Below are 13,637 nucleotides of genomic sequence, written 5' to 3' on the forward strand. Positions count from 1 at the left end.
GGTAAGTAACTTGTTCATCTGGTAAGTCACATCTCTTAGTGTCCCTTGGTGCCAGTGACGTGTTTGTTTGTTTGTTTTAGTGATTTGTATTGGGCGCAAATACCCTGAGGTGTCTCAGCGCATGTGATTCTAGAGGGACAGTGCACGCTAGGAAAATCATTGATCGAATAACCAAGTCTTGAGCAATTTGCGGAAGCTGATCAGGGTGGAGCTGGATCTAATGGTAATAGGAAGCGAGTTCCATAGTTTGGGAGTAGCTACTAGAAAACGTCGGTCTACCCAGGTGGAAGTTCTGGTGCGTGGGACAAGGAGAAAAAAGGAGACGGATGAATGTAAGTTTCTATTGGGAGCATAGATGTGGAAAGCGTTCCTCAGGAACCGCGGTCCTACGTTGTGGATTGCCTTGTAGGCAATACAAAGCGCCTTGAATTTGACGCGGCTTCTGACCCGTAGCCAATGCAATTGCCGTATGGCCGCCGTGGTGGAGTGGCGTTTAGGGATGCCATGAAGAACTCTGGCTGCCGCATTCTGGATTGATTGAAGTTTGTTGAGGACCTGTTCTTGTGCATTGAGGAAGAAGGCATTACCGTTGTCCATCTTAGAGAAGATGAGAGTGGTGATCAGAGTTTTTCCTGCCGATGCAGGGAGATAAGGAAGTAGCTTCTTGATTTTCCTTAACATGTGGAAGGATGCTGAAACTACAGTGTTCACATGGTATTTAAATGACAATCTATCATCGAACATGACCCCGAGGTTTCTGACCTTAGTCACTGGGACTGGTGGGGGACGATTTCGCTGGGCCACCAAATGGAGGACCATCTCGGAGACAGATTGCCAAAGGTCATGACCTCGGTCTTGTCGCAATTAAGTTTTAAGCAATTGCTCGACATCCAGGAGCCGATGGCTAACATCCCCTCCTGGAACCTTGATGCAACGGCTAAGCCATCCTTATGCGCAGCTACCACCAATTGGGTGTCGTCTGCATAGGTGGTTAGGCTGAGCCCATGTTCCTTAATGACCCTCGCCAAGTCCGACACATATATATTAAATAGGGTCGGACTCAGCGAGGATCCCTGGGGCACCCCACACGGCAGGGCGAAGGTGGGTGAGTAGTATGTGCCCAACTTCACTGATTGCGTGCGGTTAGCGAGGAACGAGGTGAGCAAGTCCTTTGCCCGCTGGTTGATTCCCAAGGTTGTGACACGGTCGATCAGAATGGAGTGATCGACCGTGTCAAAGGCAGCGGATAGATCCAACAGAATGCGGACCGCCGCCCCTCCCACCCCCCACTTGGTCTAAAATTGCCCTGATCTCATCCGAGGCTTTTATTAGGGCAGATTCAGTCCCATGGCCCTTCCTAAACCCAAATTGGGTGTCATCTAAAAGCTGATGTTGATTGATGAACTCAGAGAGCTGCTGGTTCATCAGAGTTTCAAATATTTTGGAAGGAAAGGGGAGACAAGCTATGGGTCTGTAGTTTGAAGAATCGGATGGGTCAAGGGAGGGTTTTTTAACAGTGGTTTAATGACTGCCTTCTTCCAAATGTCCGGGTATGAACCGGTTGAAAAGATGGAGTTACAGATATCCGTGAGGGGAGGCCTGATAACCTCAGGTATAAGCTTAAGAATGTAGGGAGGGCACGGATCTAGAGGAGAACCTGACCTAATGGAGGTGATAAGTTTGCTGATCTGTTCCGCCGAAACTGTAAGGAAGTAAGAGAAGGCAGGTCGGGGAGGTTCAGGCGAAGGGTAGAGGTTGAGACCCTCCGGGTGGTTCTGGGCAGCGAAGGCTGAGTAAATGTTCGTGATGTTGGTGGCGAAGAATGTGGCTACAGAGTTACAAAGGTCTTGGGAAGCCTCAATAGTAGGACAGGTCGGGGGGTTAGCAAGAGTGTTGACAACTTGGAAAAGCTTTTTTGCGGAGTTCTGGGCCGACTCAATTTGGGATTGAAAATAGGAGCTTTTATGCAAAACGATAGAGCGCTTATACAAAGCTAAAGCGTCTTTGTAGGTTTATCTATCCTGTGGGTTATACTGTTTGCACCAGTGTCGCTCGAGATTCCTACTGTACTGCCTCTGGAGTCTGAGGTCCTCCGAGAACCATTGCGCAGATGGAGTGATGCGGTTGGGAAAAATGGCTTTAATCGGAGCTACCATATTGACAGCGTCCAGGATCCAATCCTGGTACATGTCAGATGCTATGCTGGGATTGGTAGAGGCTTCATAAAGAGAGGTAGTGAGGGTCTGGGAAAGACATGAGGTATCTTAAGTTTTTCCATGCTCGGATGCTCTTAGGGGAGTGGGCTCTAAATTGGGGTGGATTAGGGTTGCGGGCTTTCATAGTGAAAATGACTGCAGCATGGTCTGACCATACCACAGGAAAAACCGTAAGCAGCTTGATATCTGGATTATTTGTGAACAGCCCATCTAGAGTATGGCCTGCTAAATGAGTGGGACCTGAGACTAGCTGATGTAAGCCCACTGCTTGTAAATCAGTGGTAATCTGGATGGTGTCCTTGTCACTAGAAGCTTCTAGGTTAAAATTGAAGTCTCCTAGTATAGTGTAGTCCGAGGGACCCACTGAGTGTTCAGAAAGTTCATCCAAGGATGAGAGGAAACATTTACGGGAGCCCGGGGGCGATATAGGAGAGTGCCTTTAAACACTTGGTTGTTATTGAGGGCGATGGAATAGGAAATGGCCTCACATTCAGGGCGACAAATGGGCTCAATTCAATTCAAAAATCTTTATTCGGATTTCAAAAATCCATAAAAGCACACTTTAAAACAATTGGCATTTACAATTACAGTTACAATAGGTGCAATAGACACTATAAGGTACATTATTAGTGCATTTACTACGTCACGCATTTCAAAAGTGCAAGAAAGAAACAATAGACATTAATAATTCATGGGTATTCCATACTTCTACGTACATTAAAAATAACCTTTAAAAAACAGCTTGTCCGAAATATGAGTTCATCATCCTCCAGTCTTAAGAGCATCAAATAAGACTGGTTCAGGGAAATGGGTCTACATTTTTTAAAATATGGTGCTAAAAACCATTTAATGTATTTCATATAAAACTTACACATGAAGAAGAAATGTACATCATTTTGTTTGCTGGTTCCGTCACAGGGACACGGAGTCTTGTCAACTACAGTGTGTCCCAGAGGAAAACAAAGTAAAAATTTTACCGTTCCTGCTTTCAGTCTGAACAATAGAGATCTTTCCCAGTAGCACATTGGTAGAGTCAAATACAACGGAAGCTGCTGGGTTAATAGACCATTGTTAATATAGGACACAACAGTTTGTTTCTTTATCTCTTCTGACAATCTTTTTTCCCTGTAACTGGCATACAGTTCAAGTTGGACTACTTTTTTGTCTGCCCTCTGTATACAAGATGGGTTTTCAAAGAGGTTGCCCCTGTCTATACTAGACAGACTCTCTTGTATGCCACGGAACCATGGGATCTTATTCCATTTATCACAAACCAGACATTCCCTCAAAATGTCATGTGTTAGGCTAGCATATTCGTTTACCCAGATAGCTAGCCAAAATAATGCAGGCCTGGCTGCAATAAAGTCACTAATATAGGGTGCATTCAGCTCCGAGTGACAGATAAACCCTGACGATGAAATCGGAGCCCCCAGTAGCTTCCTACAGAGCCGATTTTCTTCTCTTTGTATTGAGGGGGTTTTTACCGACCCCCAAATTTCGGCACCATAAGTTGCCACTGGGATGCATTGGAGCCTATAAATCTTTAAAATTGCTTTAGTTGCTCCAACTTTCCTCGGTTTGGGGAGAGATAAAATAGAGTTTATGGCCTTTGAAAACTTGCCTGTGGCGTGGGCAATATGCCCACTCCACAGGCCGTTCGCAGCAAAGACCATACCTAAATATGGGAATGTTTTAGTTAGGAGCAGCTTGTCAGCTCCTATCGTGATAGAATTTAATTGCTTAGCACCCGGCCCACAGGACATGATGAATGATTTTTTAAAATTTACTTTTAAATCCAAATTCCCCATATATGATGCAAAATCCCTGACTAGTGCCCGTAGGGCGTTGGGTGTTAATCCCATAAGCACAGCGTCATCCGCGTATAAAAGGCACGGTAGTTGCTGACCTTTAATTTTAGGGACATCTTGGGTAGCCTTTTTTAAGGAGTCTCTCAGGCCATTTATGTAGATAATAAATAGTAGGGGTGCTAAAACGCACCCCTGTCTCACCCCCCTCTCTACATTAATTGGACCAGAGAGTGTACCCTCCATGTCAATCCGTACTTGTGCCTTTGTATCTTTGTGTAAATAGGCAAGGAAGTGTACCAGGGGGGGGTCCAGGCCATACGACAATAGAATCGACCACAATTTCGACCTGTTTACCAGGTCAAATGCGGACGATAAGTCCATAAACGCCAAGTAAATGGGAGACGCCTTAGCAATATTATATTTGCTAATTAAAAGGTTTAAATTTAAACATTGTTCGATGGTTCCCACCTTGCGTCTAAAACCCATTTGGCAACGGTCAAGTACCCCCATTTCCTCAGCCCAGTCATTAACTCTATTATAGAGTACCCTACCCAGGATCTTTAAAGTATTGTCCAAGAGCGAAATAGGCCTATAATTTGCGGGCTCAGATCTTTCGCCCTTTTTATAAATAGGCACTATTATGCTCGTGGACCAAGTTACGGGTATTGGGGCAAACGGTAGACTATTAAAAAGGTTGACAAAAATATTTCCCCAGAGTTCTGGGTTGTGCTTAATTATGTCTATTGGGAAGCCGTCGGGCCCGGGTGCCTTGTTTCCAAGGCTCTGATTTATGGCCACGATGACTTCCCCCACAGTGATTTCTAGGGATTCCACTGTTCCTGGGGTATAATCCTCTAAAACCACGCCAGGGCTGGCATATATTTTAGAAAAATGCAATTCCCATTGCTCACTTGCTATGGTACAACTGGTCGGGGTTAATTGCTTACCCATATCCCGCATCTTTTTAACGGCAGGCCAAAAGGTGGTGCTGCTCCCCAGGGTGGCAGCAGTTGTTAGTGCCTCCCATTGCTCAGTTAGTAGAGCAGCCTTCCTTGAGCTTGTAGCTGTTTTATAATTTAGTCTAGCGGTCCTCACATCTGTTTTACTTCTCGGTTTACAGTTTAAAGCTCTACGAAGAGCTTTATTTGCTGCCGAGCAGTGACGATCGAACCACCTTGGCTCAGGGGCGGTTTGTTTGATAGGGACACTTAAGAGGGATTTAATAGTAATGCAGAGTTTAGAAAAGTCTTTTACTATTCTGCAATAGTTCCCATCATCCAGAGAACATGATTCAAGTAACGGACCATGGTTGCTTGTGATAGTGTCCGTTACTTGTTTACTATTTACCCCCCGCCATTTTAACCTCAATTTGTTAGTTGAAACCGTAATATCCCTTGCCCCCAGGGATCGAACAAGGGCATTCGTGGGGCCTAAGCCAATGTTGACCTCTAAAGCGTTATGGTCCCCAAAGGCAGTTTCAAGGATGCCAACCTTATTAACTCTATCTATTAGGTCAGAGGACATGAAAATATAATCCACTGTACTAGAAGAATCTCTTCCTCTAAAGGTTGGAATATAGATAAGTGGCTCCTTTTTGTCAACATCCATTATATCTATTAGGATGTGTTCATTAAGGAAGCATTCTAGTTCTTTGCCCCGTTTGTATGCCCTATCTATTTGTACATTGTTCGTTTTTGATGTTATAAACTTGGCATTAAAATCTCCTGCCAATATTGTCCTGGTGCTTATTTGATAATGGAGCTTTTCCTCTATTTTAGATAGTTCTCCGAAAAGTTCAATAAAATTCCTATTCGGAGTAGAGCTAAAATCGTTATTATAAAAGTTAATAAGATAGTATGGTACCCTTCGAGTATACTCAATTATTTGGATATTTGGATTATTTGAATGAATCAATTTTATAGATCCTCCTATGCTTATCTTAAACCCTGTCAGTAGACCTCCAATTGGGCGGCCAAAGACAGGCTTTCTGGCATTGATACAATAGCAGTGGAAACCCTCTATATGCACCGCTGTTGTCGCCCAAGTTTCCTGGAATAGTATTATATCCTTTTCGGAAATAACCTTTAACCATTCAGGATCGGAGACCCTTTGCTGTAATCCAGCAACATTCCAGCTTATGATCTTAAACTCCTTATTATGCTCCTTTGGGTATTCACTACCTTCATGTATTCCCAAATCATGGGGTGTGGCACATTCTTCTTTTCCGTAGAGCACTAATTGCCCCAACACACCCAATGCATTGACCAATCCTTGTACTGGTGTGGCATTTATCTCATCTATTTGTATGCTTCCTGCCTGAGCTTCGTTGATATTTTTGTCCCTAACACTGGCATCTAATGGGTTATTTTGAAATTCGAGTGGGCTCAATTTTTGTGTGATATAGGGCCTTGTGAATAATCGCTAGCCCACCCCCTTTGCCTGAGGGTCTGTCATGCCTTATCACACAGAAACCGTCCGGGGTGGCTGCACAAAACTCCGGACCGGAGGCGGCATCGCCCCAGGTTTCTGTGATAAAGAGGATATCAAGGTCTTGGGAGGTGATAAGCTCCATGATTTCCAGATTATGATTGGGAAGGGATCTTGCATTGATCAACGCCGCACGGTAAGGGGGCCTGGGGGTATGAGCGGCACCGTAGGTGGCCGGGAGGGGGGTCGGGAGTTTGAACGTGCAAAAGGGGCATGGTACAGAAGCAGAAGAGAGGCAGGTTACAAGGGGCAGCGGCCTACACTGCTGTGAGGCTACCTGAGTGTTAAGTTCCCTTAGCTGAGAGGAAGAGTATCGCACTGGGGGACCTATGGCTAGGGTGTATGTCGGACCAGGAGGGGGGGCCATGGGCCCGATCCAGGCGCAGACGGGCTTAGCTTGGGCGAGCCCGCTGCGCGTCAATGGGGGCATCAGGTTTATATGCAGGAGGAGGTGAGCAGCTGGACTGCTAACCTCCGTGCAAACCGCAAGTGGAAACTCCCACTTCCTGTTGAGGCGATCTATCCCTCCACAACAAGCTGAAAAATCAGTGGTGGAACGGGGAACACGCCCGGCAGTAGCACAAAGGTAAATTCTATTCAAAGTACATTTGTGGCATAAAATGTGAACAAAACAAAATTAGTGGTGAGTTTAAAAAATCGCTAGGGGCCTTGTAAGTAAACTCCGTTGGCGCTTTTTAAGGAAGGTTAAAAATAGGGTAAATATTGCTTAAGAGCCTGAAACTGAGCTTTAGTAATCAAAGCTTGCCCTCAGCGTTCTGGTGTCCCAAATAATCCACAAGCTGAAGCAGGCCAGGGATTTATATGCAGGAGGAGGTGAGCAGCTGGACTGCTAACCTCCGTGCAAACCGCAAGTGGAAACTCCCACTTCCTGTCGAGGCGATCTATCCCTCCACAACAAGCTGAAAAATCAGTGGTGGAACGGGGAACACGCCCGGCAGTAACACAGAGGTAAATTCTATTCAAAGTACATTTGTGGCATAAAATGTGAACAAAACAAAATTAGTGGTGAGTTAAAAAAAATCGCTAGGAGCCTTGTAAGTAAACTCCGTCAGCGCTTTTTAAGGAAGGTTAAAAATAGCGTAAATATCGCTTAAGAGCCTGAAACTGAGCTTTAGTGGTGAACATTTTTCAAGCTCCGTTGCCGGGATTGGGAAGTGGGTTCATAGAGAAGTCTATTGTTCTGTCTTTTAGAGGGAATGTTAAATCTCCTTGACAAATATGATTAGACTTTCGAATCTTGTTTTTCTTACACTCCTCAGGTCTTTCGAACATCATTAATGCCTGTTGCACCTAATATGAATCTCTTCACTTCCTGTTGAGGCTTGTATATTTGCATCTGAAATAGAGCACTGCCACTTTGCACTAGTGACTCAACATAGAATCCAGAAATGTTTTGCTGCTGTTTGCCATCAGGGAATCTTTCAGATATGGAATCTCCGCAAGGGCTATTCATTAATCAGAATTGGCACTACACAAGGCAACATTTTCTTCTGATGTTTAATTTTTTGGCTATGTACATTTTTTCATGCTCTGCCTTCCGAAGAAAATGTATTTTTATTTTGCCCTAAATACCCCTGACACGCAGTAGGTGGATAAGACCGATCTTCTTAAATCTTGGAGCCAGGCAATATCAGATAGCTTATAGAATTTCAAAAACTGACACATCCACATCAGGGCCACTAGTCTTTGCAGTTAGTCTCTTTTTACTTTCCTTCTGCATTATTCGCCAGAAGCTTTTACCCTGGGCCACATTGAGAAAATAATCTCTCTTGTTTGTGATATGTTGCCTAATAGAATCAATGTACTGTGTACTGCATATAAGCTTCTTTTTAATATCTTTGTATGTGGCGTGGCTCTTTAGCTGGGAGGTTGTTATACTGAAGCTGGCCCTTTATGCCTTTTAATCTGTTTTTATTTCGACCACTTTTTACTAAATATTTTAAATGTAGCCTTTTGAAACTTCTTCTTTTGTTTTAGACTGTAAGTTGATGAATTTTTTATCTCTGTATACTTCAATAGTTTAAACAACCAAATAAAGTTATTTGACTTTAGTACTCTTACTTCTCTCCTGTGCTTTTTTTAAAGCATCCTTTCTGTTGGCTATATTTTTTAAGTGTACATAAGATAGGAAAGTACAAAACAATAGCTTTGCAGCTCGAAAATATTGTTAGTGACCAATACTACAAATATTTCTTAGAATATTACGTATTAATTGAAAGTCATAGTTAATAAAAGTTTGTTGAATTATTTTTTTTAGTCGACGTGGTGCTGGGTTGATGGAAGATGACGAGGAGCCAATAGTTGAAGATGTTATGATGTCATCAGAGGGGCGGATTGAAGACCTTAATGAAGGAATGGACTTTGACACAATGGACATAGACTTGGTAAGAAAGAGCTATTTTATAGAAGTAATAGTGTGTGCTCGTTAACATTTTTTTGCTACTTTGACTAAAATGTACCTTTCTTGACTTTCTGTATTTATTCATACTTATTTGTAATAAACTCATTTTGAATGTCAGGCTCATTTATTTTATAGTTTAAATCTTTTTATTGAGGCACCGCAAAACCATAGCATCAAAGTAAAATGGACTGCACTAGTGCTGCCATCGTAAGAAGCTCTCTTTGCTTATGCAATAGGTAAAGTGAAAGTGGAACTCTGGGCTGGAGGGAAATTGGCAGAAAGCAAAACACTGGGTCATATGCACACAAATAAAAGGAGTTTTACAATGGGGATAATCGAAGATATAAGCATAGAATTCGGACCGGGCACTATATTTGAACCTGCTCACTCCCATTTACTCCACCATTGGTCTCTTAGTCGCACCCTCTACAAATTTGCTATTTTCATGATTTGCCAGAAAATCTTGAAATTGGATCATTTAAAAAAAATCCTTTTTGTTTATTACAAAAGCTCCCAAAAATATCCTCCCCTCCCCCACCCCATCCCCCACCCACCCCCAAGTCCTTATTTGACACTGGCAAGAGAGAGTTCTTTATTTGCTCTGTCTCCTCCCATGACCCCAAAAAGGTCCTGTCAGGGCTGAACACTCCTCTGGAAACTCAATGCGGCATGCTGCCATGAGTAAAAGGCTGCGGGAGACCAGCAAGACTGAGCAGGTATGTAAATGCGCCAGTCTCCATTGGCAGTCGGTCTCTTTGCCCCGTTTCCCGCTTTCCCAAATCCTTTGCTCTTCATACCACCCCCCGTACTGCTCATCCTGTCCCCCTCCCCAATTACAACTTGTTCCCCTCTCCCTCCCACATGCTCTCCCCTTGTCTTCCATCCCCTTCCTCCCCTAGTACCAGTTAACGAAATACATAGTCCTAGAAGGTTTTTTTACTTTTGGTCCGCCATCCCCCAATCAAATTAAATTATGCTTCTGTATTTCCCACTGCGATGCAACATGTTATATCTGAAAGAAACACGTTAGTTAGATTCCTAACCTTAGAATATACCGAGGCGTCAGACGATCTGGAAAGTTTTCGTCAGCAGTACCCCTGTGCGTCGGTAGGCGTCGTCAGCGGCTCCGCGTCCGTCATCGGCGTCGTGCTCGCCGGGATGACGTAGTCGGAGTACTTAGACGCCGCCCTCGCGCGCTGATGTGAGTTCTTCTTTTTTCCGCGCCAGCAAGTGCAGATCCAGGAAGTGCTAGTACCCTTAGTCACTTTTTGACTAACTTTTTTGATCTATTTTGACTATCTCTTTTGAGTCGATTCGACTCCTGGTGCCCTAGCGTGCCGGCGGCTTCTGCCCTGCGCCGTCTGCGACTTCGGTCCCTACGCCTCAGGACCCAGGCCTGGATCCCGGTCAGCGCCAGTCGACCTCACGACTCCTCCTCTGGCGCCAACCCCTACGGTGCCCCTCCCAGCGCCATCCTCAGACGACCTCGTCCCCGGTTTCCGCCCTGGTCCGGATCCGGCACCGTCTCGGATGTAGATGGGTGAGGCCTTCACCTACGACCCGACTCCGCCCTTTATGTCTGTTTATCAGGACACCGCTGAAGGGGAGGACTGGGTGGGGTCTGAGGACCCTCTGGCACAACAGTGCCAGTTAAGTCAGGTCTGGGCAGATGAGCTGGGGGAGGCCAGTGGTCTTGACACATTGCCTGACACTGGTTTCATCTCTTCTCCCTCTGTGGCTACGGAGGAGGGTGCTACATATGGTGTTGTGTTGCATAGAGCAGCCAAGGCCTTGGCTCTTGGGCTCCCTGCTGCGGCCATGAGGACTAATCTCCTCACTGAGGTGCTTCAACCGCCAGTAAGCTCCTCGGAGCCTATGCTGCCGTTCAATGAGGCACTCTCCGTCGTTCTGAGGGGCACTTAGTCCAGGCCCAGCACCGGGTCCCTTGTGGATTGGAACGTGGCCGACGCCACCACCCGGCTCCGGGCGACCCCTGCTCCCTGTCCGTGCACCCCACTCCAGAGGGCCTTGTGATCAGACCTCTACGTCCCAGACTGCATTCCCGTCCGCTCCCCCAGATCGGCAATCCAAAAGGCTAGATCACTTTGAGAAGAAACTGTTCTCCTCCGTCAGTTTAGGGTTGCGGTCTATTAATACCGCATGCCTTTTGGGCCGTTACACCGACTCTCTGTGGTATACGGTGGCGGACGTGCTGCCTCAGTGTCCGGAGGAGGCCCGGACATGGCTCGCCCAGGCTCTTGCCGAGGTGCGAGATGCGGCACGGTATTCCATCCGATGTGGACTTGATACCACGGACTCGCTGGGCGGAGAGCGATTTCCACGCCGGTGGTGATCCGTCGCCACGCCTGGCTGAGGTCTGCCAATTTTTCAAGGGATGGACATGCCGTTCGATGGCCGTCGCCTTTTTGGCGACAAAGCAGACCGTGCGCTTGAGCGTTTCAAGGACTCCAGGGCTACGGCCAAGTCCTTGGGCCTGTCGGGCCAGCGCCAGCAGACTTCTGCTTTTTGCCCCTTTCTTGGCCAAGGAAGGAGCGCCCCCACATGTTCGTCCTGCCACAGGCCACAGAACCAACCTCAATGCGGTCGTGGACGTGGTAACCGCCGTGGCTGTGCAGGGGGACAGAGGCCCGGTCAGTCCACATCCACTCCCGCAGCATCTGCCTCAAAGCCTTCCTAGTCCGAGCTTTCAGGCCCATTCTACGCCAGTAGTGGGCAGGGTTCGCCATTAACTACTCCACTGGTGTACCATCACTTCGGACAGGTGGGTGCTGCAAATCGTCTGAAGGTGCTACTCCCTCCCCTTCGAGGCGACCCCTCCAGCCATGCCACCGCAGTACCACCGCATGTCGGGGGATCACTTGCAGCTTCTACAGGAGGATGTTACGGCCCTCTTGGCCAAGGGCCCCATCGAGCGCGTTTGAGGGCCAGAAGTAGGACGTGGTTGCTATTCCCACTACTTTCTGGTTCCCAAGAAGGGCAAAGGGGACCTGCGCCTATCTTGGACCTCCAGAGCGTCAACGGCTTCCTCCGCAAGAAGAAGTTCAAGATGCTGACTTTAGCTCAGGTCTTGGCTGCCCTAGACCCTGGAGACTGGAATGGTAGCGTTGGACTTGCAGGATGCATATTTCCACATCCCCGTCCTGCCGGCCCACCGGCGCTACCTGCAGTTTACTGTAGGCCACGAGCACTTTCAGTTTACTGTGCTCACCTTCGGCCCCTCTGGTGTTCACGAAAGTGATGGCGGTGGTCGCAGCTCATCTGCGCAGATTAGGGGTTCCAGTCTTCCCCTATCAAGACGACTGGTTGTTGAAGGCGGGCTCGCCCCAGACAGTCGTCTCCCACCTCCAGACTACGGCCGATCTCCTGCATTCGCTGGGGTTCTCCATCAACTTGCCAAAGTCCCACCTGTGCCCCTCTCAGAAGCTCCTCTTCATCAGAGCGGTTCTGGACTCGGCGCAGTTTCGGGTTTATCCTCACGAGCAGCGGGTTCGGGATATTCAGGCTCTGATTCCGATCTTTCGGCCTTTATCCTGAGGGCTGATGGCCTCCTGCATCCTGCTGGTACATCACGCCAGGTGGCGGATGCGGGCTCTGCAGTGGGACCTGAAGTTCCAGTGGGCACAACATCAAGGCCACCTGTCCGACCACGTCCTGATCTCGGAGGGCACAGCAAGACAGTTGCAGTGGTGGCTCAAGGACCGCGATTGAGTCAACGGCAGATCCCTCTCCCTACCCCAACCGGAGCACACAGTGGTGACAGATGCGTCCCTCCTGGGATGGGGGGGGGGGGCCACATGGGAGAGGCGGAGATCAGAGGCCTCTGGTCTCCAGTGGAGTCCCGGCTCCATATCGACCTTCTGAAGCTGCGGGCAATCAGATTTGCACTGAAGGCATTCCTTCCCTCTGTCTGGGGAAGTGTAGTGCAGGTTTTTACGGACAACACCACTGCCATGTGGTACTGCAACAAACAGGGCGGGGTGGGGTCGTGGACCCTTTGTCAGTGTCAGGAGGCTCTGTATCACCTTGGTGGTTCAACACCTGGCAGGTTCCCTGAACGACAGGGCGGACGAACTCTGCCGCCGGTGCATTATGGATCACGAATGGTGTCTGAACTCGGATGTGGCGCAAGGTCTCTTTCAGCAGTGGGTAGAGCCTTGGTTAGATCTATTCGCCACCAAAGAGAACGCGCAATGTCATCAGTTCTGCGCGTTGGAATTTCCAAGGCGGCACTCGCTCGGAGACGCTTCTCGTCGCGAGTGGAGTTGCGGTCTGTTGTACGCCTTTCCGCCTATACCACTTCTGCCCAGAGTGCTGAAGATCAGGCGCGACCAGGCCCAAGTCATCCTTGTGGCTCCGGACTGGGCGCGAAGATACTGGTATCCCGAGCTACTCAGTATGTCAGTCGATCCCCCGATACATCTGCCTCTTCAGGCGGACCTTTCTTTCGCAGCAACACGATACGGTCCTCCACCCGAATCTGTCCAGTCTCCACCCACATGCGTGGAGATTGAGCAGCGACAGTTGAGGATATTTGACTTGCCTCCTGAAGTCTGTGATGTAATTCTGGCAGGCAGGCATCCCTCCACAAAAACGGTATACGCCTGCAGGTGGAACAAATTTGTGGCATGGTGCACAGCAAAGGCTGTGGATCCTCTTTCTTCCCCTATTTCAGAGGTTCTCCTC

General features: G+C 47.6%; 1 protein-coding gene across 3 annotated transcripts in view; it reads left to right on the forward strand.

The window, feature by feature from the left end:
- The window catches only part of STAG2 (STAG2 cohesin complex component), a 1,493,174-nt gene that overhangs the window by 1,396,403 nt on the left and 83,134 nt on the right, over positions 1 to 13,637 (forward strand). For all 3 annotated transcript variants that reach the window (XM_078688751.1, XM_078688750.1, XM_078688752.1), the window contains one exon: positions 8,790 to 8,916. In XM_078688751.1, the coding sequence (XP_078544877.1) occupies positions 8,790 to 8,916 (127 nt within the window). The remainder of the gene's footprint in view (positions 1 to 8,789; positions 8,917 to 13,637) is intronic.

This window comes from Lissotriton helveticus, chromosome 4_1 (genome assembly GCF_964261635.1).
Source record: "Lissotriton helveticus chromosome 4_1, aLisHel1.1, whole genome shotgun sequence".
NCBI classification, from domain to species: Eukaryota; Metazoa; Chordata; class Amphibia; order Caudata; family Salamandridae; genus Lissotriton; species Lissotriton helveticus.